The sequence below is a fragment of the Pelophylax lessonae genome (genome assembly GCF_965119305.1).
Source record: "Pelophylax lessonae genome assembly, chromosome: 8".
NCBI classification, from domain to species: domain Eukaryota; kingdom Metazoa; phylum Chordata; class Amphibia; order Anura; family Ranidae; genus Pelophylax; species Pelophylax lessonae.
In genome coordinates, this window is record NC_138775.1 from 210,223,170 (window position 1) to 210,249,148 (window position 25,979).

Below are 25,979 nucleotides of genomic sequence, written 5' to 3' on the forward strand. Positions count from 1 at the left end.
AATCATTGGTCAGGATAAGGTGATCGGAATTGGGCTGTGGGGAAAGCACAGCACAGCTGGGCTAAAGCTCCAGTGCATGGTCGGCAACTAGTTAAGGAATCATTCACACAGGCATACTCCAGTGTACACCAGTGCAAAAATCAAGTTTGCCTGTGCGGGGATGCACAGGTGTGTTATGCATTCGCGTACATTCACATTCATGTCAACTGGGACACAGCCGCTGATTCCCAATTTGACATCCGTGCAGACCGTTTGCCTTCGGTCCACCCACATTGATGCCAAAATGGGAGCAACAGCTATTGGCTATGCAGCCTCTGCATCCCAACTGACATGATGGGACTGCCTGCACACAAACGCACAGGACAGCTGTGCATCGCCTCGTGGGCGCAAACAGTTCTCGTATGGGTGTTTGCTTAAGTACACCTTGTGTGAACAAAGCACAACTCCCATACAGTGTGAAAACATCCAAAATTAAACAACCCCTAACCCAAGCTAAGTGTCCAATGAAAAACCCAAAACCACTGCTGTTGTATTGTGTCAACCCCTTGCATTAATTAAGTCAATAAAAGTGACATCACTGTCTAAATTATTGCAGCTAAAAGTCTTACCAGCCAATCCTTGCAAAAAGAGGCAATTTAAGCTCATTAATGTCTCAGATTGGTGGAGGGACAAAGGATTCTGAGATTATACAAAGATATTGAGGTGTTGCATTAAGAAGCAATTTTTTTTATATTCTATATTTTATATTCGTGGTCTGTTAATTTTGAATGGTTCGGTATTGTTATTACTGGTGATAATTCATCTATGAAAGAGTGACGCTCACATTTGATTGCAGAGACCTCGGAACATTGTTATCGCAGTATGGATCTCAAATTTTTCCGTTTTTATTTTTATTTGAATGTATGTATTTTTGTAGGATTTATGACTACAGTGCTGTATTTAGGAGTGATATCACCTTTATTGATTTAATAACTTCCATACAGGTGTTTTGATTTGGTAGGTCATGGCACTATGTTCATACCCTTAGACATTTTCTGGATTTTTGCATGAACAGCCCTTACAAAGGTGAACCGTTATTCTGGTAAGTTACAGCTAGACAGTGTTAAATTGGAACTCAGACAGGTAGCCTGCTAAATACACAGTTCCAATACATGTATATTCACTGTTTAAGCAAGCAGAGGATTAGAAGTCTGGCCACTTATTCTTAGGTTACACCAACAACATCTGCTAGTAAGGATGTTCCCTTTGCCATTTCCTGGTTAACAACCTGCTCATAGGACAGAATGATGCAAATTCATTGTCTTACCATTAAAGCGGTAAAAAGATGGGCCATGAAGAAAAAAAAAAAAAAAAAACACAAGGCTAAATCAAAAAGTTGAACTGCTGAATCAGGAAATGTAACTCGCATATATCTCTCTGGGCACAATAATTCACTTTAAGGCTAAATGTACACAGGACGTTTGCAAAACTCCTTTGAACGCTGGAATTTAACAGCTATGTAAACGACGTTTAAAAGATCCGTCCGTTGTGTCGAGATTGCATGCGGCGTTTAGGCTCAGATCTGTTTTTAGAGGTCAAAAAATTACAATTTTGAATCCTGTAGACCACTAACATGAATTTTATGCCTTATACACACACTGTACTGGCACTCTGCCCCATACACACACAATGCTCTGGCTCTCCCTGGCCACGTACAGATTGCCATGCAATTGAATGGTTGTATGTGTGCATGCTCTTGTAAACGTGATGCTTCTCTAAACTGTGATTACAATGCAGATTGCTTGCCGTTGTGCAACCTCAAACGTGCACAACTGTGTCCAAATAGGAGTTTGGGCCTGCCTCTCCTACTGGCTACTACCCCCATGATGGGTGGTCTCTTTGGCATTTGCTTAATTAGAATGCTTTGGGTGGCTGCAACTTCAGAAGCAATGGAAAGTGGTGGGCTTACTTTAAAACCAGAAACCAAAAAGCAGTATCAACTCAATAGAGTCATTCTAGCCAAAGACAGCAGGGGTTATTAGGGCTTTTTTTTTTTTTTTTTTTAAATCAAACTGACTGAGCCCTTCTTGTCCATCTGAAGCAGAGCATACTGGAACAAAACTCAATCCATTTCAGAATTTACAGTTTACAAGTTACAATGACTTATAACTTGCGTCACTTGGTTAACTCAAACTGAGGCAAGCGCACACACAGCAAAGATGTAGAGCCAATGTCCAAGCCTGCAGTTAGTTGCTATTTAACAGATGGTCTCAAATCTTGGTCCTATTTGGAAATGGTTACATGGGCACAAGAGGAAATGGTGTACGTGTACAAAGTAACACTTACCTGCCCAGCCTTCATCTGCCTCAGTGTCTAGGTTATCCAGTTCTTTAAGCTCTGTAGCGCTAATGATTGAAGGACGTTCAACACCCTCAGCAGCCCATGCTTGTGGCGGCCGTCTTCTGTTTAGGTATATCAATAAAATAAAACTAATTAGAGACAACCTTCTGTTTTACAATCTTATCGTACTATTCGCTCATTTTTTTTTTTCAATGGACAGAAACTTTTGCATGCAAGGTTGACCGATACAATCCAACCATAAATGTTGGGGAAAAAAGTGCAACAGTGACTGGAGTTATTTTCTACAAGGAGTAAGCAGTTTTGCAATGGGTTTGCAGCAATTATACCGTTTTCAAACACATAACTGCTTATCTTGCTCTCATGGGCAAGAAGCAGATTCTTTCTGACGACATATGAAATGTTCAAACACAGAAGAGAATTACAATAAAAATGATGCGGACAATATGGTTACTATAGTAACAATATAACAAAAAAAAAAAAATAAATAAAATAATAAATAATTTACCTATTCGAAGATTCTGGTGCTGAAGGATAGCGTGGGGGTCCTTGCATTGGAGGAAATGGAAGTCGTGGATACGAAGGAAACATCTAAAAGTGATGCAATTCAATTAAAAAGATTACTCAGTAAAGTATAGATTTCCAATATTCCTAAAGAATTCTAAACAAATTTAAAACAAAAATCACAGCCTACCATTTTATCATCAAGTGTACAAAATAAAAATCTTAAGCTGGAAAAAAAATTATAATTATATATATATATATATATATATATATATATATATATATATATATATATATATATATATATATATATATATATATATATATATATATATATATATATATATATATATATACACACACACACACACACATACTACACACACACACACACACATACTACACACACACACACACACACACATACATACTACACACACATACATACTACACACACATACATACTACACACACATACATACTACACACACATACATACTACACACACATACATACTACACACACATACATACTACACACACACACACACATACTACACACACACACAGCTTACATTTCCAGCAAATGAAGGCATCATGCCTCTGTACTGAGGAGGTAGGCCAGGTTGCTGTCCATTCAGTTTCAGTTGTGGGGCTGAACCTTTGCTCTGGTCGGTAGAATTGGGTAGTGCAGGGGTAGAGGAACCATCTTCTCCAATTGATGCAACATTTTCTTGGTCAGCAGGGGCAAGAGGCGTACCAAGATTTCTTCCTCCACCTTCCCGCCAACTGGCCACATCAGCTATATAATAAAAAAAAATAAAATAAGGGATGGCAAAATTTAGCATCTTACTTCTAAGTAGTAATTCTAAGGCAAACAAAATGTCTAGCAAGATACAAATTGAGAAAAATATTAATTACCAGGAAAATTCACAAGAGCTTTTTATGAAACTTAAAAAGCTAAACAAATGCTTTTGCCAAAAAAAGGAACCAAGGGGGGTAATGCAAGACCTGGCAACGCTACCAATAAAAGTGTCCACTTTTTCCTTAAACGTGCCTTCTAGAAAATCTGGAATGCTCGATTACAACTGTAGGATCACACAGAGGAGGCTGAAGCTCAGTGCATTAGATCAGCACATGGCTCAAACTACTTGTGAAGACTACACACTAATGTAGCTCCACTATAGCAGCACTTGGAGGCCTACATTCCTTTATTCAGTGGCCCACTTGCAGTAAGATATTAAGTAGAATTCAAGCTAAAGCCTAACTAGTCTTGGAAAAAGTTTTCCCTCCTAACACCTATACAAAAAAATAAAAATAATTAAAAAAAAAAAATAATAATAAACTAACCTTTATTGATTGATCAAAAATGTCCGTGCTATGGGCCCATGGCTAACTGCACCTCAAAAACGTGAGTGTGAGCTCTAAACGGGCAAGCTATGAAAACCACAAGATCCTTCATTTCTTGTGGAATTACTATTTACCTCATTACTATAGAATCACTGAAACTGTAAAAATTGGAATAGAATTTGTAACTAATACACATGCCATTCTGCAAATTAACCTGATTAAATACCTTATTTTGATGATTTTTCTAACTGCAAAAAGATGGTCATCTATGGTTACTGGCCTCTGCTGGATTTCCCAGGATCCTCATCTACTCGCATTTATAGTTTATATACTATTTTTTTTATTATTAGAAGCCTGCCAGAGCATATAAAGTAGAATTCCAACTAAAGCCTTACTAGTTTTAGAAAACGCTTCTCCATCTAACACCTGTACAAAAATAGATGTATATGCTAAACTATTTTCAGCCCATCGCACAATCTGGCTTCCCCATGTCAGCCAGTGTTGGCTGCAGGAGAGAGAAGGGACCACTGACGTCAACTTAACCACAGCAGCCAATGTGTGATGGCATTATTGCCAGCTTTTACGGCCATTGCCGGGTACTCTCTCCATTTCATTGCAGCCACTGGCTGACACAGAATCACATGGAGTAAGCTGAAAATAGGCAGTCTTTTCTATCCAAGTCAGCTAGTATAAAAGTGTTAGGAGGGGAGGGATCATTTTTTAAGACTAGCTAGGTTTTAGCTGGAATTCTACTTTAAAGCAGTCAACTCACTCTGTAGTAGGCATAATGTGACAAAAGGACGACAACCTGTAGGTAGGATTTAATTAACATTTTATAATGTTTTTTCAAATGTAGCTTTCCTACAAAAAAAAAAAAAAAAAATGCTAGAACATAAGCCCTTTATGGCAAATCGGGGGTCTGAGACCTATGCAGTTTATATAAGTACAATGACAAAAGAACTGAACAGAAATGCAATTTGAACAGGAATGTGGTGTGATTCCTGTCCAGATTGCAAGCTGTTTCCTGCATCACTCCTGTGTAAACCCTGGCTTGTCTGTAATTTCTGCCTGGGTTTACACAGCTGTGCGGGGAAACTGCATGCAATTAGCATAGGAATCGCATCTCTGATCAAACTGCATGCGATTCTTTGCAATCTGAGCCCATTCATTTTGTATGGGCTCGAATCGCACTGCAAAGGTATAAGTACTTGGTGTTGGTGAGTACTTGACCGAAAGTATTGGTACTCGTACTCAACAGTAGAAAACTATCGTGTAAACCCTACTTCGTATGCTAAAGGCTTCCTCTTCTTCTTCAAATATAGTATAGACAAAAAGATGCAGCCTAAACAACCAAATTTAAAATGCATCATGGGTAGGCACTGAAAGAAAAAACATCCGATATACTTAATTTCAGATTCCAAAACTAGACAGACAGTGACCACCCACACTTTAACAATATTGAATAGCTAAAGTTTTTTGTATGCAATGGAAAAATATAAAAATTACTTTGTGGGCGCAAACTCGGTCCAGGTCCATAATTATCATCAGCTGCATCTTTCTCTTTCGTCTTTTCCTGATCCCCAGCTGCCTGCAGACTTGGGAATTCTTGCTGGAAATAGCGGTTCACCTGAACACCTGGAAGGAAAGCAAAGAAAACAAGCAGCCATAAGCATTCTACGTGCAAGCAGATTTAAAGAGAAATTCATATACACACACACACACACACATCAATAGCATATAATGCAAACATATCAAACAACATAATAGGAAATTATAACTAGAACAATTATTTCACAATGTTACAAAAAAACAAAAACAAAACAAAAATGGTAGAGAGACTTAAAAGCAATTTGACTGATGACTTCTACATTTACAAAATGTGGAACCCCATCACACTATGTGGGCAAAGGTAAGATTCTCTTTAACCAAAAAGGTGCCCTTCACTGCCACTTGTAAAAAGCCACCTTTTTGGTATCTTCCACATCATGCCTACCAGAGGCCAAAGGCACTAAATGAAGCTGCTGACCTTAGCAAATAAGTAAAGGTCCTATTCTAATCAGCGTCATCTAGTGGCCATATTGTGATATTGTTTCCGATTTAATGAAAATCATGAAACATGGAGAGAAAATAGCTATCATACAATTTTTGCCCTATTCGTACAGAAGTACTGTAAATGCAGTTTGCCTGGGCAAATAGTTCTGCAAAATTTTTTTTTTCTTTAAATAAAATTACCCCCAAGTGTAAGATAACGGAATTTTTGTAAAATTCCTTTCTCTGAGTCCTCCGCAGTCGCCGCCCCCGCCCCTCTTTTGGGGTTGTGTTCTATTACCTACTGCTATGCTACCAAACTGAGTTGGGAGTGGTCACTGCAGGGCGGTATTGACCAGATGGGACAGCCCCCATGGGTGTGTATATGCAAACGCCTTTGTTCTTTTGACTAAGTCTTTATGCCTAGCTACTCCTGCGGAGCGGAAGTCAATACCCAACAGTGATGACTTAGAGGCGGCGGCGACTGTCGGAGGACGTAAGAGAAATAATCTTGCTGTTAGTCTAAAAAACAGTACATCTCTAATACAAAGAACATAAAAAAATAAAAAGAAAATTATAAACAATTATGCAGGAATACGAAAAGACAGCACAAACATTCTTGTGCTAGTACCAGAGAGCTTAAAAATTGGAGGAGTGCAGATCTTGTGATCAACAGGTCAACTGACCAGGTTCTCCTTCAAGATAATCTTCCTCTCCTTTTCTTTTACTTGCATTCATTTTTATTAGGCTCTGGTGGCTTCAGACTCCCAAAGTCTAATCAGTAAAATGCACATTTGTAAAAATTACAAACCCTGTCTTTTTTCCTTCTTTCATTTATTCTTTAGTAGTGGCAATGTACCCCTTATTACACAATATAACAGCTTTAGAACTCTTCTTACCCTCATTGGGCCCACCAGGCTTGGAAGTAGCCCATGATTTGGCAACAGCAGGTACCTCGGGCACAACGGGAACTATTGGCTTTGGAGGTGGTGGGGGCACTTCTGGTGGTCTAAAAGAGAAGAAAAAAAATTCAAAATGTAAATCAAAGTTCATAATGGGTAGAACAAATTGCATATAAACACACAACAGTTACTTGCCAGATGGTCAACTACGCTTTGTTGATTAAAAAAAAGGTCAGTGATGTTATGGGCACATGGCAAAGTGCACCCTCAAAAATGTGGAGTGTGAGCTCCAAATAGGCAAATTCTGAAAACCACAAGATCCTTCATTTCTTGTGGAATTACCATTATTTACCTCAGTACTACAGAATCACTGAACCTATAAAAACTGGAACAGCATAAACTAATACACATGCCATTCTGCAAATGAACCCGATAGAAAAAATCATCAAAATAGGTTATTCAAACTGCAAAAAGCTAAAAATGGTCAATTATGGTTACTGGCATCTGCCTGATTTCCCAGGACCCTCATCTACTTGCACTTATAGTCTGTATACTGCTTTTAATATTAGAAGCCTGCCAGAGCATATACAGTAGAATTCCAGCTAAAGCCTAACTAGTCTTAGAAAATGCTCCCTCCCCTCCTCCTGAGGTAAAACTACAGGTAGCTGGCCTTTGGAATACCATCCCTTTTCCAAATACACCTGTGCTATAGGACTATCAAACCCATCCCTGGAGAAGCAATTAAATAGATTAATGGAAGACACCTAAGCACTTGCTAAAACAAACAAGTATGCACAGCATCTATGCAACATCCGTGTTCTCCTGCATTGCCATCTTCTCCCAAGTTTGGAGTTTTCAGCTGTCTATTGGTTAGCCAGGGATGATGCAGCTCCTGTGCACATAAATGTATTACAGTCTGACCGCCACAGCATGCCAAGATCATAAACTGATTCATGCATATGCCACTGTTGGTTTACAATTCCAAAATATTACAAGCACAAAAGCAAGCCATAAAAATGGGGGTGCCTGCAAAATGGCCCCCCCCAAAAAAAAAAAAACAAAAAAAAAAACAGTACCCACATATTGTCCATAGGCTGTGATTTAGAAAAATGTAAACAGTTTAGAGTTAGCCCTCAATATTGACCCTTGACAATACATATTGCACAATTGTTATGAGTTTTTTTTTTTATACTCACTTTTCCTCTTCATTTTGCTCTTGTTTTGATGCCCAGCCTGATCCATCTTTGGGCACAATGTTCACATTGGGATCGTTTCCTTTATTTTCTGCTTTAAGACTAGGCAAATTTGCAGGTGGAGGCATGCGCCGAGAAACAGCAACCTTTCCCAAACTTTGGAGTCCATGACGTGCAGCAACTTTAAGAGAGTAAGGCATAAATTAAATGAAAGGCTTCAAACCAAGACTGCTCCACTTTGTTCACTCGAAATGTGAGCATTGATGTTCCAAGCAAACCACACAACAATCAGAATTTCAGAATTTTACAAGCTAGGGCCCGTTCACATTAAAATGCAGTGCAGGAAAGCGGTGTGGCTTCCTGCACCGCATTCCAAATCACACTGCCCTTGCAATCTGCTGTGGGGGGGGGGGGGGGGGGGGGGTGTCAGTGCAAAATTAACACCACAAATGCAGTGCGTTTGCCTACACCATGCGATGTGATTGCCACGAGTATCAAAAAGTAGTGCATGCACCATTTTTGCTGCACTGCGATCTCAGCCCATTCAAAATGAATAGGGCTGAAATCACACAGCATTCCTGTACCATTCACATGCAGTTCCAAATAGAAATGTCACATAACCGTAAAATACAACTGCATTCAAACAATTGCATGTAATTCTTAAAATGCTTTTACTTCAATGTCTATGATCGAGGACTTCCCCTGAATACACGAGATGTATGAAGGCCACGTAGCTTTATAATTGTGTCCCAGTTAAAGTAGTATTAAACTGCAAACAAATAAAATATTCCCTTGCAAGTTAAAAGCATAATGAAGTGAGCTGCCACCTAGATAAAGGTAAGCCTGTGGATGTGGTGTATCTGGACTTTGCAAAGGCCTTTGACACCGTTCCCCACAAACGCTTACTGTACAAACTAAGGAAGGTAGGTATGGACCATAAGGTGAGTACCTGGATAGAGAACTGGCTCCAGGGGAGAGTCCAGAGGGTGGTGATTAATGGGGAGTACTCGGATTGGGCGGGTGTGGAAAGTAGGGTCCCCCAGGGTTCTGTCCTGCAACCAATCCTGTTTAATTTATCCATAAATGATCTAGAGGAGGGGATATCTAGCACAATCTCAGTATTTGCAGATGATACTAAACTAGGCTTGCCAATATCTTCTATGCAGGATGTGGAAACCTTACAAGCAGACCTGAATAAAATAATGGGGTGGGCAACTACATGGCAGATGAGGTTTAATGTTGAAAAATGTAAAGTAATGCACTTGGGGGCCAGAAACCAAGCTACTCACTGGGGGGGGGGGGGGGGGGGACCTCTGGGCGAGTCTAGGATGGAAAAGGACCTAGGGGTAATGGTAGACAATGCCAAGCTGCTGCAAGCAAAGCCAACAGAATACTGGGATGTATAAAAAAGGGGATTCACTCCAGAAATAAAAGATTATTCTCCCACTCTACAAGTCTCTGGTCCGGCCACATCTGGAGTATGCTGTCCAGTTCTGGGCACCGGTCCTCAGGAAGGATGTGCTGAACTGGAGAAAGTCCAGAGAAGGGCAACAAAAATAATTAAGGGAATGGAGGACATCGGCTATGAGGAAAGACTACAAGCACTGAACCTATTCTCTCTGGAGAAGAGATTGAGGGGGGATATGATATCAATGTACAAATACTGTACTGGCGACCCTGGCATAAGGAACAAACTATTCAGAGAAAGGGAATACAAGAAGACACGTGGCCACTCACTAAAACTAGAGGAAAGGCGGTTTAACCTTAATGTGCGTAAGGGGTTCTTCACTGCAAGAGCGGTAAGGATGTGGAATTCTCTTCCACAAGCAGTCGTATCAGCAGGGAGCATCGATAGTTTCAAAAAACTATTAGATGGGCACCTTAGAGACCACAACATACAGGGGTATAAAATGTACGGTTAAAAGCAAACACACACACACATCATAGGTTGAACTGGATGGACTGGTGTCTTTTTTCAACCTCACTAACTATTTTACCATGTATAATGTGTAAAGCCCTCCAGTAGTGCGCTCTGCCCGCTGACAGGGTTTCCCTCTTCACCCAGTCATCTTTCCGAGCTCCAGCCGTTTGAATGGCTGAGCCGTGAGGGAGTCACCGCTGTGGCACAGCTCTCTCAATGAACAGCATAACGTCCACTGAGTGCAGTGCACATGCACCAATGACACTGGTTGCTACTAAAGTAAATATCTCCTTAACAGTGCAAGTTTAGGAGATATTTACTGTACCTACAGGTAAGCCTTATTAGAAGTTTACCTGTTGGTGTAAACAAGCGGGCTTTACTATCGCTTTAAATCAATGGAAAATTAAAAAAAAAAAAAAAAAAAAACACAAACAATTGAGACCAGATACTACACTGCATTGTGATTCTACTTACCAGTAGTTTTTTGTGTTTCTAGTGACTTTCCCTTGTAAGTATTAAACAGGCTGAGAGTTGCATACTTTTTCCCATCCTTTGATTTTGCGTTCTGGCCTGGCTTCTCCGACATGTCGAAGGAAATTCATCGAGTCTGGTACACCCTCCGCCTCACTTTTGGACCCAGTCCTCTTCTGACAAACATAAGACGACAATATATTACATTCAGAATAGCAAAAGATCTCATTTCAGGTTTACGAATGCATCAGGCCTTTGGTTTAAGCTAAACTACTACAACCAATAACAGGATGCAAATTATCTGCCTCAGATTTAAGTAAATTGAAGGAAGTTGTGTTTGCTGAATGCATGCATGTTTGCATAAAATAAACACATATACTCTACCTATCTATATCTCAATATCCACCAATCAGCCATGACTTTATGACCACCCACCTAATACTGAGTGAACAGACAAGGACTCACTGCTCAAGGTGGTGTAATTGCCTGATGACTCACACCGGTGCATGCCCCGGCTCGCCTCCGTGAAAGCTTGATAAAGGAAAAGGAATTGGCAGCACTCCAGGTTGAGTCAAAAATCCAGATTTATTGACTGGACATCCAAATTATGACAATCGTGACAAGGTAGACGCGTTTCACACACTGACTGTGCTTAATCATTACTGATTAAGCACACAGTCAGTGTGTGAAACGTGTCTACCTTGTCACGATTGTCATAATTTGGATGTCCAGTCAATAAATCTGGATTTTGACTCAACCTGGAGTGCTGCCAATTCCTTTTCCTTTATCACCTAATATTAAGTATTGCGTAGGTCCCCTCTTTGCCGTCAAAACAACCCTGACCCACATGGACTCCCCTAGACTTCTGAAAAGGTATGTTGTGGTATCTGGTACCAAGCTGTTAGTAGTAGATCCTTTAACTCATGTAAATTGCAAGGTGGGGCCTCCACGGATCAGACTTGTTTTTTCAGCATGTCTCAGTTGCTCAATTGGAGAGAGATCTGGAGAATTTTGAGGCCAAACAAACACCTCAAACTCATCGTCGTATTCTTCAAACCATTCTTGAACCATTTTTGTAGTGTAGCAGGGCGCATTATCCTGCTGAAAGAGTACACTGTTGTTGTTTAGGTAGGTGTCAAGTAACAGCCACTCAAATAGCAGGACTCAGTGTCGGTTCACACTACCGCGGCACGACTTCGGGGTCGACTTGTGAAGACGCGTGCACCGCGACTTCGGCGCGACTTGCACGGACTTCATATAATGAATGTCAATGCAAGTCGCTCCGATGTCCCCCCAAAGTAGTACAGGAACTATTTTCTAAGTGGGAGCGACTTGAATCGCTCCTATTAGAACGGTTCCCGTAGCACTGCATGGACCGCGACATGTCAGGCTGATCAGTCCGCTGGCAAGTCACGGTAGTGTGAATAGGCACTCAAGGTTTCATAGCAGAACATTGATCAAAGCATCACACTACTTCCACCAGCTTGCCTTCTTCCATACTGCATCCTGGTGTCATCTCTTTCCCAGGTAAGTGATGTGCACACACCTGGCCATTCACATGATCTAAAGGAAAATGGGATTCATCACACCAGGCCACCATTTCCCACTGCTCCTTGGGCCATGTCTGATGCTCACATGCCCAATATATTAGGTATTTGATTGTGGATATGGGTCAGCATTGGCACCCTGACCAGTCTGCGGCTAGGCAGCTACAAACCGTGATGCCCTGTACGTTCTGACACCTATCGGAACCAGCACAAAACTTTTCAACAATTTGAGCTACAGTAGTTCTTCTATTGGATTAGACTACATGGGCATCAGTGGGGCTTGGCTGCCTATCACCCTGTTGCCAGTGTGACGGTTTTACTTCCTTGGTAGATCATGACCACTGCAGACCAGGAACATCCCACAAGAGCTGCAGTTTTGGAGTTGTTCTGACCCATTCGTATAGCCATTATAATTTGACCCTTGTTAAAGTCCCTCAAATCTAGTAGTACGCCAAAATGAAAATTTCGGTGCCATAACTGAAAATTCAGGATGCACTTGGCCGAAACCAAAATTGACGGTTTTTAAAAATATATTATTTTTTCTAAATAAATGTATTATATTAGACTTTTTAATATGAATTTAAAGGCCATTATCGGCACCTTTTGAAGCGATGTTATAAATTCTGCCCAATGCATTATTTGTGCAGATTTGGCAAACCACACAAAAACGCACCTCCCCATTGAAAACGCAGCAGGAGCGCATCAAAAATGCACCCGTGTTGCGTTTTTAATGCATTATTTTAGTTACATGACCTACGAAAAACACTATAAGCTAGGTAAAATTGTGGCAAAGTTGTGGGCGTTTGGCACTTTTTTTTTTCTTTAGGCACAATGTTGAAGACCCCAATTTCGGCACATCACTACTCAAATCCTTACTTTTGCCCATTTTTTGTACTTTCAACATATAGCGTCAGGAACATGTTCACTGGCTGCCTAATCTATCCCAACGACTTTCAGATCTCATTGTAACAAGAAAATCAATGGTATTCACTTTACCTGTCAGTGGCCACACGGTGGCATTTAATTTTATCGTATAGTGGGGTTTACTAGGACTGGAGAGTGCAAAATCTGGTGCAGCTCTACACGGAAACCAATCAGCTTCCAGTTTTTTTTTTTTTTTGTCAAAGCTTAATTGAACAAGCTTAAGGCCCCTTTCACACAGGCGGACCGTTCAGATCCGCCTGTCTGTTTTTTTGGCGGATCTGAACGGTTCCCCCATGCATTCCTATGGGGCATCGGATGTCAGCGGAGACATGTCCGCTGACATCCGACCCGATCCGTCAAATCTGGACGGATGGAAACCCTATTTTCCATCCGTCCAGCGGATCGGATGGGATCGGGTGAGAACGGACTGACGGTCCGTTGACATCAGATTTCCCCCATAGAGATGCATGGGGAACTGACAGCTGTGTCTCCGCATACAGCGCGGAGATACAGCTGTCTTCCTGCTGCTCAGCGGGGGATCGGCGGCTCGATCCCCCGCTGAGAAAAACGGACTCCGTTAGTAAATCAATCCAAGTGTGTGTTCGAACTATAAAAAGCTCACCCGACAAGTGGTTTTATACATTTGTATATAGTCAGACGTTAATTGTTGTAGCTAAAAAGCCTTGTATGTATACTTCTGTCAAAGCTGGACACCTCCCATACCAATCATGATTATAGGGCAACTCCAGGCAACAAGTAAAACAACCCAAGTTATATAGATCAGTGGTCCTCAACCCTGGTCCTCAGGGCCCACTAACAGGCCAGGTTTGCAAGATAACTGAAATACATCCCAGGTGATATAATTTGCTGCTCAGTGATTGCAGTACTCTAGTCTGCATCTCCCCAAGGTAATACTTAAAATCTGGCCTGTTAGTGGGCCCTTAGGACCGGAGTTGAGGACCACTGATATAGATGATCAAGTAAATGTTTTAGCTATTCTAAATACAGAAACTTCACTATTTAACCAAACCCGAATTCTCAGATCCCCGGCAGCTATACAAACACTGCTGGACAGTAGGAGTACTTCCTAGAGTGAAGCTCTTTGCATCAACAGTTACCTTAAGGGCTTGTGTCCATGGCATCAGTATGACATCAACCGGAGATCATTCAGAATTCACTGACAGGTGCATCTAACCTGCAGTTAGGCTCCTTCTCACCCACTTTAAGCAGGTTTTGCAATCTCATAACCTTGTATGGAAATGCAAAACTTGCTAGAAGTGACTAACAGACCATCAACAGGCCATTAAATGTTCAAAGTTGGGCTGGAACAAACGGTACAAAAACTTCTTTAAAAAAAAAATGATTTGATTTAAAGCCAATTCTTTGAGAGGCACTAAGTAACCTGCAGTGGGTGCTCCAGTACAACAAGCAGATGCGTTTCAGGATCACCAGCTTACTAACAAAAAAGGAGTAGAGTGCAATGGTGCACTGCCTGAACAAAACAAAAAAAAAAAAAAAGTTTTCAAAGTTTAGATTCAGTTTTCACTGATGAAGTACTGAAGTTCAAAAAGGAAAAAAAAACAGTATGTGTGGCTTCAACGCTGAATCAATAGCTTTGAGTTCCTTAGCTTCAAAGCTAAACCAAGTGCTTTGAGTTGCTGACTCGAAACAAGATCAGGCGTTATGATTTAAATACTGTCCGAGTTCTCATGTTGAACAAGCACACAGCTCTAAAAAAAAAAAAAAAAAAAAAAAAAAAAAAAAAAAAAAAAAAGTCTGGTAGAACCAGGCAGATCGCATTTTAGGTTTCACATTTCCTTATTACAGGTTTCCTTTACCCACGTCAATACAGGCCACTTTCACCCCCTTGCTGCCCAGGCCAAATTTCAGCTTTAAGCGCTGTTGCACTTTTAACGACAATTAAGCTGTCATAAAACTGTATCCATATAAAAGAAACGTCAGCCCCCTCAGCGGTGACCAGGTGCCACTGCAGGGACTTCCTTATAATGCGTTCGTATGTGATTCATACTAGCACAATATACCTTTATCTTGCAGGTTTTTTTGTTAGGGTATACATCCGTTTTAAATTTTTTATTTTTTTTTCACTTTCATAAAAAGACTATTAAACAAAATTATGTTACTGATGGGATAAAGTAGGAATAGGATTAAGAATGAAATAATGTGCCATTTTGGAATCCCAGCTGAGGGAGCTACATCTCCTTTGTTAGGGAAATTTCTAATTTTCTATGTGAATGCTACTTGCTGCAAAGTAATCAATGCAGAATAGCCAATCAGGCTTATCACACTGCATTACAATAGGTTCAAAAAGAAGCCTGAAATATGTGCGCTCCACTTTAACCAATATCAAGCACGGCTCTTTATGTGCCCTCATATTCATCTTTTCAGAGTGCCTGGCATGGCTTCACATTCTTGTGGTATGTTTATTATTAAAGGATATAATCGTTCTGTTCTTTCTGCACTAGATACACCATGAAAACTTTAAATGAAGGATGCGGACATGTGGGCAAAGTCCTGCAGGGCCATGTGGATTTTGAAGTGTGACAGCTGTTAAGGGGAGAAGACCCCCCCACCTGCTATCACATTGAGGCAGAGACTGGCGGGGGGTTCCGAAAGCCTTTAAGGCTGGAGTTCAGCTTTGACACCAGCTCCGTGTTAATGGAGATAAGAGTAGCGAAGTAGCAAATACAGCAGGTGGTATCAGATTTTTTTTAAAAAATTGTCCTTATCTGGCTTCTGTGAACAATAAATTCATTCAAACTCCCATTGATGAATAATGCGAATGCCAATAAGGCAGTCCATACGATAGCAATTTTTTTCTTTTGTTTACCCAGTGGGATGAATGGGGGGGGGGGGGGGGGAGGGCCAGATTCCCCCATTCACACACTTCATGTTGATGGGGGGGGGGGGGTCCTTCCCACTGAGTTGTATTCTGACAGCAGGAAGCCCTCCCCACTTTCAGAATATGCTGAACAGTGTTACTGGCTACTGCCGGCACCACTGATCGACTGGGAAAAACCAAAAGGGTAGTTGTGCAGAAGTCGCAGTAGATCAATTTCTGTACAACCAGCCTGCCCATGCCTGGATCAAAAATCAGCCAGTCCCTGCTGAACTAGCTGAATTTGGAATCACGTATGGCCAGCTTAAAAGTGATTGTAAACTATCACCTTGTAAAACAACCCATTCATTTTAAAAAGAGAAATAAAAAAAAAAAGGCAAAATAAGTTTGTAAAGGATATAAAATATATATTCGTAATATCTTTTTTTTTTATATAAGTGATCACATTCCTTCTGTTCTCAGCTGCATAAGAGCTGGGGGAGGAGGAGAAGCAGCAGCACACTGAGCTTCCCAGCTAATGGCTCTGCAGTGGGGGTGTGTCAGGACAAGTCTGATCATTGGAGGAGAGCAGGCTGAGTTCCCAGCATAGCTAGAGAACTGATCATGGGGTGCTCTCCTTTGTGTGGTCAGTTTTTAATAGGAAAGCAGAGGGACTGGCAGGAATATCACACAAAGGAAACAATACAAAGGAAACCGGGTACTTTCTCATACAAGTACATGGTATAGCAGGCACATATCAGGAATATAAACTTTTGGGGTAAAAAAAATGCTTTAAAAAGTTCAGGAATAATACAAAAAAAAAAAAAAAAAAAAGTATATTCGCCTAGATGGTCTCCAGCACTGATCCCAGCTTCAGCTGACGACTCTACCCCAAGAGCAATCAAAGACCACCGACTGCTCAGTTCTGGTGACTTGTTAGCCATCGGCTTCCTGCTTTGCCTCTCTAGTGCTCACTGGAGCTCCAGGCTGTGCAGGGGCCAGGATCCGCTGGCTCAGGCTCTCAACGGCTTGGCGAAAGGCCGAGTCAGCTTCAAGTCCAGGCTTCTGGGTGGGTCTCATCTTGACCCGATGTGAGCTGAAAACACGAGTGCAGAATGAAGTGCACTCCTGTGATCCATAGAGGAAGCACAGCGAAAATAGCTTTGGCTATACTTTTCCTTTAAAGCACAGTGAGATGGCACTAAATAAATTTAGCAGAACTGAAACAGAAGGAATTTAGAACATACAGTTCATTTACAAAGTAACTACAATTGGTAACACAGATTCAAACCAAATGCACTGGCAACACATTTGCTAAAACATGTACAGTAGGAGAAAAGAGACGAATAATAAACCAACGTGGTGTGCAGCCTATCTCCGCCACATAACTATTTATCCCTTTCCCTGAAGGGAAAAGATCCAAAACCTTTTTTTCAGGTCCTAGAAAAAAAAAAAAAAGTGTGCTTTAAAATATATATTCTCATATATAGAAAGAAAATGGGTGGAGGAACTTGACTGGCCTGCACAGACTCTTGACCTTGACCTGATAACACACCTTTGGGATGAATTGGAGTGCAGACTGCGAGCCAGACCTTCACTCCAACATCAGTGCTGACCTCACAAATGCGCTTCTGGAAGAATGGTCAAACATTCCCATAGACACACCTAAACCTTGTGGACAGCCTTCCCAGAAGAGTTGAAGCGGTTAAGAACCCTACGGTCTTAAGCTGGATACACACTAAACAACTTTTGTTGTTCAATTTCCCTTTAGATTAATGCCCCATACACAGGTTCCGATAATCGTACGACAAAACTCACTTTCAACCTGATCTCACGATAATCTGATCGTTAGTACACAGCTTTCGACAGCCGATCACAACAGTTTGTCCAACAAAATCCGAAGGGACAAACAGGAAAACTTCTGTCGTACGACATCTTAGCGAACGATAATCGTTTCGTCAGTACAGTATGCGTACGCTAAAAGTCGATCGACAAATACCACGCATGATCGGAAACAGTAAAATGACGTTGCACGACGCAGGGGTCAGACGTATATGACATCACTTCCGATACGTAGCTACGAAAAATACACTTGGTCAGTGAATCGTACGAAGAAAACCTAATGGTTTGTACGCAGAGTTGGTTTCGATTTTAGTAACATGCAACAATTTACGAAACATTAGTCGTACGATTATCAGAACGTGTGTATGGGGCATTACCGTCAACTATGTAGTGCGAGGGCCTGCCTGATTGCATACAAATTGAAAGTGTTTCGGTTTGACCTCATATTATATCGTTTTGGCAAATCTAAAGGGAGAAAAAAAAAAATAATAATTCTAAGGCTCCATGTACACGGGACGCTGGAAATGGCCGTTTAGGAGCAGTTGGGTGTTTTTTTCAGAAGCCCCCGAACCCATCTACATTTTATCTTATCTGTCCATGTACACCATGTCGTTTACAGTCATTTGCAGGCAGTTGCGTTCAGGGACTGTTTTTAGAACGCAATTATTTGCGTTCGAATGTGTGTTTCCCGGCGTTTCCAAATGCACAAACGCGTCCGAACGCGTCCGAACGCGATGACCCGCGTTTAGCGTTTTTCCATTTTAAAAGGGGAATAATTTTTTTGACCTCTAGGAACGCTTCTAAACGCAAACGCCCGCTAAACGCGGGTACAAACGCGAGCGAACGGACGTTTCAAACGTCCTAAAAATTCCAGCATTCAAAGTGACTTTTAACAACGTCCCGTGTACATGGAGCCTTAAAGAAAAAATTGCATGTGTTTCCAGCCTACGACTGGGATACCATTAAGGTTCATTTGCAAAACCTTGGATTGAGAGTAACTTGGTTTACGAGCGTTTTGCAAGACAAGCAAAATTGGTCTATAAATAGGGACTTGATAAACAAGCGATGTCTTGATATACAAGTAGCCTCAACTCACAACTGAGAATAAAAGAGATGAGAAGCACCTCCAAGTATAGCAATATGGTTCCATTTAATTAAGGTACAACATTTAGCAACTCACATGGTTGTCGATTAAAACAGGCACATCTAAAGTATGCAGGCATCCAGGGTAAAGCTGTCCACATAGACCATCCTCCGCACCGCCATCGACATCATCCCTTCCACAAGTGCTTCAAGCCTCGCTTTCAGATTGTTCTACTGCAGGGTAGTCTTCCCGATCACGATTGCAGACTGACAGTGGTGAGAGCCGGCGGTGCAAGGATGGTCTATGTGGACAGCTTTACCCCGAATGCCTGCATGCTTAGATGTCCCTCTTTTAATCATCAACCATGTGAGTTGCTAAATGTTGTACCTTCATTAAATGGAACCATATTGCTACACTTCGAGGTTCCTCTTTTTATACCGTGTAGCTCCTGCTGGATTCTGCTTGTATTCCCCTTGTGGAAGCGGCCATTTTATGGTTATACAAACCATCATATTGCTAGAATCTTTTTCTTTTTATATGGACTATAAACTGAATTTGTCTTGATATAAGAGTGCTTTGGATTACAAGCATGCTTCTGGGATGAATTATGCTTGCAATCTAAGGTTTTACACACACACACACAGTGGCTTTTGGTTCACTTTATTAAGGAATGAGAGGTCTAGATATAGGAGTTCTGCTTTATATTTTATATGCATTAAAGAGACAAAGGAAAAGTAAGACCATCCACTATAATAGAAGTGGGGAATTTCTAAAGCAAGGATCCTATTTTTGAGTAGACGGACTGTTTTGGTCAGTGCTAAATATCGTCTCTAGCTCACAAGGATCCACATACTAACCAGCAGGCAGTAAGAAGTCCATTCATGCTAAGCCCTCCTTACATTGTGCACCGGTGTTCTTTCCTCTTTAGCTTCTCCCTTACCTCACCTCTGTGCCTTTTACTATCTTGTTATTAGCAGCTGTGTGTCCCCTCCGTGTCTGTCTCCTTGGGGCACCTCTCATTATTGCTGCATAGTTACTATAGTAGCATTGCTATAGTAACCGCAGTGCTGCATCTATCTCAGTCTTCAATATCTGCACAGAAGTTCAAACATGTATGAATTCCATTAAATGTACAGTATTTAAAAGCACCTTGGCCAACAACAATCCATACCATAATAAGCTTGCATAAAAAAGGAACAAGTTTCAAGTGCTGAGAGCACCTAGCTGGCTCTAGTAAATGGATTATCCCACCCTAGGAATCCTATGTCACTTGGGCCAATCAAAGAAGTGGGACACAGTAGGTTTGTAGACAGCTTGATTGCTCAGCGGCGTCCATGTGATGGTGCCGTCCAGTTAAAATCCCTGTAGTCTGTACTGCAAGGAGAGGACCGGTGAAGTGGCTTTTCGGGAGCTGACAGTGGGGGGTGGCAGCAAGCTAGCACAACGGGACCAAAGGGGATGGTTTTTGAGAAAACTCTAGAGATGCAAGGAACAATGCCATGGGAGAGGCAGGAGGTGCCCAGTCTGATTGGTAGCCAGAGCTGGTGAAACCAGTCATGGAGGGAGGTTTCCCGCACATCTCCTGTGTAAACTCAAATCACTATGACAAGCCTGGGTTCACACAGGAGCGGTGGGGGAAACCGCATGGGATGACAGGAAATCACACCACATACCTGTTCAAATCGCATTTAAATTCTTTGCGACTTAAACCCATTTTGTATGCATGCAAATCGCACCGCAAAGTATCCGTTTCCGGTATTGGGAGCATTTTCAAGAGCACTTGTAAAAACACTCAGTATCGGCACATCCATACTTATTCTTGCTGTGAACTATGGGTACTTTTTTTTTTTTCTTCTTTAAAGCCAAATTCCCCTTTCTAAATAATAAAAAAAAAAAAATTAAAATATATATATATATATATATATGGGATGAACGATAGTCGATGTGATATCGACTATCGTTCTGCGGGCGATATTCATGTCGCAGAAGACACGATATTTAGCACAGGGAGAACTCAGTGCTGGCAGCCGACACATTCGTTTTGCTTTCGGCTGTGATCAGAACTCTGCCCCTCTAGCCCGATGCAATCTAGCCCTCCCAGCTCTGCCTCTAGTCTCCAGCCGACCATTACTCCGCCCATTGTCTCTCCTGGCTGCATCGGCTGCGCACACGGGGGCGGGATCAGGCTGTAATGTTTTGTAAGTAGATTCAATGGGGGGGGGGGGGGGGACAATGGGTGGAGCAGGGCGGAGTAATGGTCGGCTGGAGACTAGAGGCAGAGCTGGGAGGGCTGGATTGCATCGGGCTGGAGGGGCGAAAGCAAGGGGAAACCGATAGACACAACACCGGATCTCGGTCCAGGGGGGAGGGGGGGGGTGTTGCCCAGCTACACTCCGGGCACAGCACCATCACCAGGTGAGATCGGGGAAGGGATGGAGGTGATCAGCTGGCACCGGGCACACCGCAGACACATCGCTTCCTTCCAGCTGTGCAGTGTCATGTAAGCTGAGCGCTGAAGCAGCGTCTTCCTCGGTGCGGCCTGTCTCCTCCCCTGTGATATGCGTCTCCCAGTGATAGCACGTGACTGGAGAAATATCGCGATATATATATATCAAAATATTGCAATGTACTTTTTTGCCCAATATCGTGCAGCCCTAATATATATATATATATATATATATATATATATATATATATATATATATATATATATATATATATATATATGGGATGTTACAAAGATGTAGCTGTGTGAATAGACTACGCGTGCGAGTCTGCAAGCCTGTGGTCCACTGAAAACTACAAGCCGTTTGCCGCAGCGGTAGATGTGACCTGTCATTTTTTCATTCACAGATTCTGGTGAATAAATGACGCGGTAGTGCGAGCAAAGCAAGGGGTAGTCTGTAGCAGGTTAGACCCTAAAACACATGTACATGCATTTTACAGATTTGGGGCATTTTCCATTCACGTCTAAGGGGCCAAAATTATGTTACAACCGCACCAAAAGTAGCACAGGTGCCTTTTCCAAAAAAAACAAGCTGCACTGATGTGAATGGACACTATTGAAAATAATAAGATTTCCATCGTTATCCGTTTCTCTGCATCTGAAATTGCATTAGTATGAACAGAGTCTAAATCCTCGTACACACAAGTAGAAATTCGGCTGGGAAATTTCGTCCGACCTGCCCATTTTCAGCTTGTTAGTATGGTGCTTCCGACAACCGACTCCCGACTTTTCGGCCGAAAAAATCCTGTTGTGCAGGCTATACAATTTTTGTCGACCGTCAAAACACGGCCAATTTTCATCTCATTAGTACAGATTTCGTGGGGAAAAAAAAAATCTTATGAGCAAAAATAGGCATGCTCAGAGATGAAAAAACACATACAAAGCAATCCAACACATGACATCACTTCTGAAGTAGAATTCTGTCGTGCGGGAAAATTCGTGTGCAGTCTAGGCACATTCCAACCAACAGACACCACTCTGGACAAAAGACCGACGACCGGTCGGCGGAAATTCGTTGCGTGTGTACGAGGCTTAAGTCACCTGTAAGCCACCAACAAAAATTCAGATCAACTACTTGTTTTTACCACCCCCCTGGCCACCTGTGAAAACAAGGCTTAAAAACTTGAGAATCTAGAGTTGTGAGCACACACAAAACACTAACACTTTATTTAGCGGAGCCCGACGGTGGCAGTGAGCCCTGGGCTTACATGTTTTGGATACTCAACAAGCTCTCCCTTCCATGGATTGTTTCTGCATACATGGAGGTTTTGTTTTGCCACATCTCCTGTCGCATTCTCCTCGATATAATCTAAAACAAGAGCAGGTCCCAAAGAAAAACTTTAAAACAAATCTCCTGCCCTCGAGTGATGTGTGATGGGGGAATGGAATGTATATAAAAACGTAGAGCTCGTGGTCTTGCTGCCCACTCAGGACCAAGGGTATCCGAAACACACTAAAAGACAAGAGAAGGGCGCACCGACCTAGTGCATTACCACTAAAGGATTTATTAAAATTTAAAAAAAAAAAAGGTAGTCTCACAAAACAGATGTAGGCATCACGCATATAAACATGATCAACACAAGATCACCAACGTAGCCAAGGCGGTGCTGGATAGCAGGCAGTGATCCGCATGAGTCTGCTAGGGATAGGCCGACACGTTTCGAGGGCGAACCCTCTTCCTCAGAGCCAAAAGGAGCTGCTACATGCAAATCACTGCATGCTATCCAGCACCGCGCAGTGCCTTGGCTACCTTAGTGATCTTGTGTTGATCATGTTTATATGCATGATACCTACATCTGTTTTGGGAGTATAATATATACCCTAAACAAACTGTCAGGTGGTTTAACCACTTTACATCCAGCCGCCGATGTACTGCAGCAGGTTGGCTCTCCCAGGCAAAGCCCCGTACAATTATGGTGCTCGCCTGGTAGGAGCTAGGGGGTGATCGCGCGCTACCACCCCCGCTCGTCAGCGGAGAAGTTGGCGCGAGTGTCAGGCAGCTCCGATGGCCGCCTGACACTGGCGATCTCTCCCCACTGACAGAGAAGGACGGACGGCTGATGTAAACACAGCCGCCCGTCCTTCTCCCTGACATGATCACAGAGACCATGCGATCCTGCTATAAAGGATCGCATGTCTATGGTCATCTCACAAGCACAACCCCCCACAGGAATCACTCCTAAGCTTACATTTAACCCCTTGATCACACATAGTATTAACCCCTTCCCTGACAATGGCATTATTACAGTAACAGTGCATATTTTTAGCACCGATTGATGTAGTAATGTCACTGGTACCCCCAAAAGTGTCAAAAATGTCAGTTAGGGGTCCGATCTGTCCGCCACAATGTCGCACTCCTGCAAAAATCGCAGATTGCCATTACTAGTAAAAAAAATAAAAATGACAAATCTTTCCCGTAGTTAGTAAACGCAATAAATTTTACGCAAACCAATCAAAATACGCATATTGCAATTTATTTTACCAAAAATTTGTAGCAGAAAATAAATTGGCCTAAAATGTTAAAAAAAAATTAGATTTTCACATTTTTTTTTATAGCGCAAAAAAAAAAAAAAAAAAGAAAATATAAATCGCACAGGTGACCAAGTACCACCAAAAAAAAAAAAAAAAAAGCTCTATTTGTGGGGGAAAAAATACGTCAATTTCGTTTGGGGTACAGTGTCGCACGACCACGCAATCGTCCGTTAAAGTCACGCAGTGCCGAAATGCAAAATAGGGCCTGGTCATTAAGCAGCAAAATCTTCCGGTCTTAAAGTGGTTAAAGCCCAACTCTAGGAACATTGTTTTTTTTTTCCCCATTCTCACATTGAACACCTGAGTCTGGAGATTGACCATTGCAAACATATTAAAAACAGCAATAAAACAGTTCCATATGAAGGGTCATTATGTTCAGCCTGTTTGGTGACTAAAACATGCCGCTGGAATACACAGCCACACGACACCATTTAGTTTCCAGGTTCCTGTGTCACCTCTCCCTATTCAGCCTGCTCATTGGGACAATGAATCAGCATCCCTGCACTGCGAATGCACAGTCCAATGAACACAGAAGCCGTAGAGCTAAACCAGGAAGTTATGTGGTGTAGGAGGGATGAGCAAGTCCCAAAAGTATCTTCCAGAGAATGTGTGACGCTGGTCAGACAAACCCTTCACATATATGCATTTCAATTGTTTTTGGTCACTTGCCTCGAGCTGTGCTATAAACCCAAACTCCTGACTCTGCCCCTCCCCCCACCAGACAGTATTTAATGCTTTTTAAACACAAAAAAAAAAAAAGTGTGGAAAAAATACTGTAAATAAAGAATACTTTAAAGAGGAAGTAAACCCTCCTCTGCAAGTTGTACCTATAGGTAAGCCTATGATAAGGCTTACCTATAGGTACTGTAAATATCTCCTAAACTTGTACCGTTTAGGAGATATTTACCTTACATGCAGCCAGTGACGTCACTGGCGCATGCGCTCTGAAGGAACGGACGCTCGTGTCGTTCCTTCAGAGTCCCGTGCTGTGCGCGGGAGTGACGTCACCGTGGCTCTGGCCAATCAGATGGCCGGATGCCGTGATCCCGGAAGACCATGTCCAGTCGCCCGTCATACAGGCAAGTGAGTGGCACGGCGGGGGCTCGTTCCAAGGTAAGTATTTCATAATGAGCTAGTATGCGATGCATAATAGCTCATTATGTGTTGTTTTTTTTTCGCAACCTGAAAGACAATCTATGGGTTTACAACCTCTTTAAGAATTAGAAGTGTTAGTTTATTTTTTTCAGTTAACCAAATAGAAAGTCAATGAACAGAAGAGAAATCCAAATCAATATTGTGTGACCGTCTTCAAAACAGCATCAATTCTTCAAGATACACTTCCACAGTTTTTGAAAGAACTCGGCAGGTAGGTTGTTCCAAACATCTTGGAGAACTAACCACAGATATTCTGTAGATGTAGGCTGCCTCTTCCTGTAATCCCAGATGGATGTGGAGATCAAGGCTCTGTGGGGGCAAAACCATCACTTCCAGAACTCCTTGTTCTTTACTTTAAAGCAGGGGCCTCAAACTGGGGGCCCTCCAGCTGTTGCAGAACTATAACTCCCATGAGGCATTGCTAAGCTGACAGTTACAAGCATTACTACCATAGACAGATGCATGATGGGACTTGTAGTTCCGCAATAGCTGGAGGGCCGCCAGTTTGAGACTCCTGCTGTACAGAGCTCCTAATGACATTGACTATGTCTGAGGTCATTGTCCTGCTGCAGAATAAATTTCGGGCCAATCACACACCACCCTGATGGTATGGCATGCTGGATAGAGTATGTGTCTATTTCTCAGCATTGAGGACACCATTGATCCTGACCAAATATCCAACTCCATTTGCAGAAATGCAGCCCCAAACTTGCAAGAACCTCCACCATGCTTCACTGTTCCCTGCAGACACTTGTAGCGCTCTCCAGCCCTTCAGTCAACAAATTGCCTCCTGCTACAGCCAAATATTTCAAAGTTTTGACTCATCAGGCCAGATCACCTGCTACCAT

At 42.1% G+C, this 25,979-nt stretch overlaps 1 protein-coding gene across 1 annotated transcript in view; it reads right to left on the minus strand.

Annotated features, from left to right (window-relative positions):
• PRRC2C (proline rich coiled-coil 2C) overlaps positions 1 to 25,979 on the minus strand; it is a 138,955-nt gene that overhangs the window by 99,040 nt on the left and 13,936 nt on the right. The window contains exons 2-8 of the mRNA XM_082266565.1: positions 10,709 to 10,881; positions 8,317 to 8,494; positions 7,118 to 7,227; positions 5,697 to 5,825; positions 3,416 to 3,642; positions 2,846 to 2,928; positions 2,326 to 2,441 (exon numbers count right to left, since the gene is read on the minus strand). Coding sequence (XP_082122691.1) covers positions 2,326 to 2,441; positions 2,846 to 2,928; positions 3,416 to 3,642; positions 5,697 to 5,825; positions 7,118 to 7,227; positions 8,317 to 8,494; positions 10,709 to 10,820 — 955 coding nt within the window. The 5' untranslated portion in view covers positions 10,821 to 10,881. The remainder of the gene's footprint in view (positions 1 to 2,325; positions 2,442 to 2,845; positions 2,929 to 3,415; positions 3,643 to 5,696; positions 5,826 to 7,117; positions 7,228 to 8,316; positions 8,495 to 10,708; positions 10,882 to 25,979) is intronic.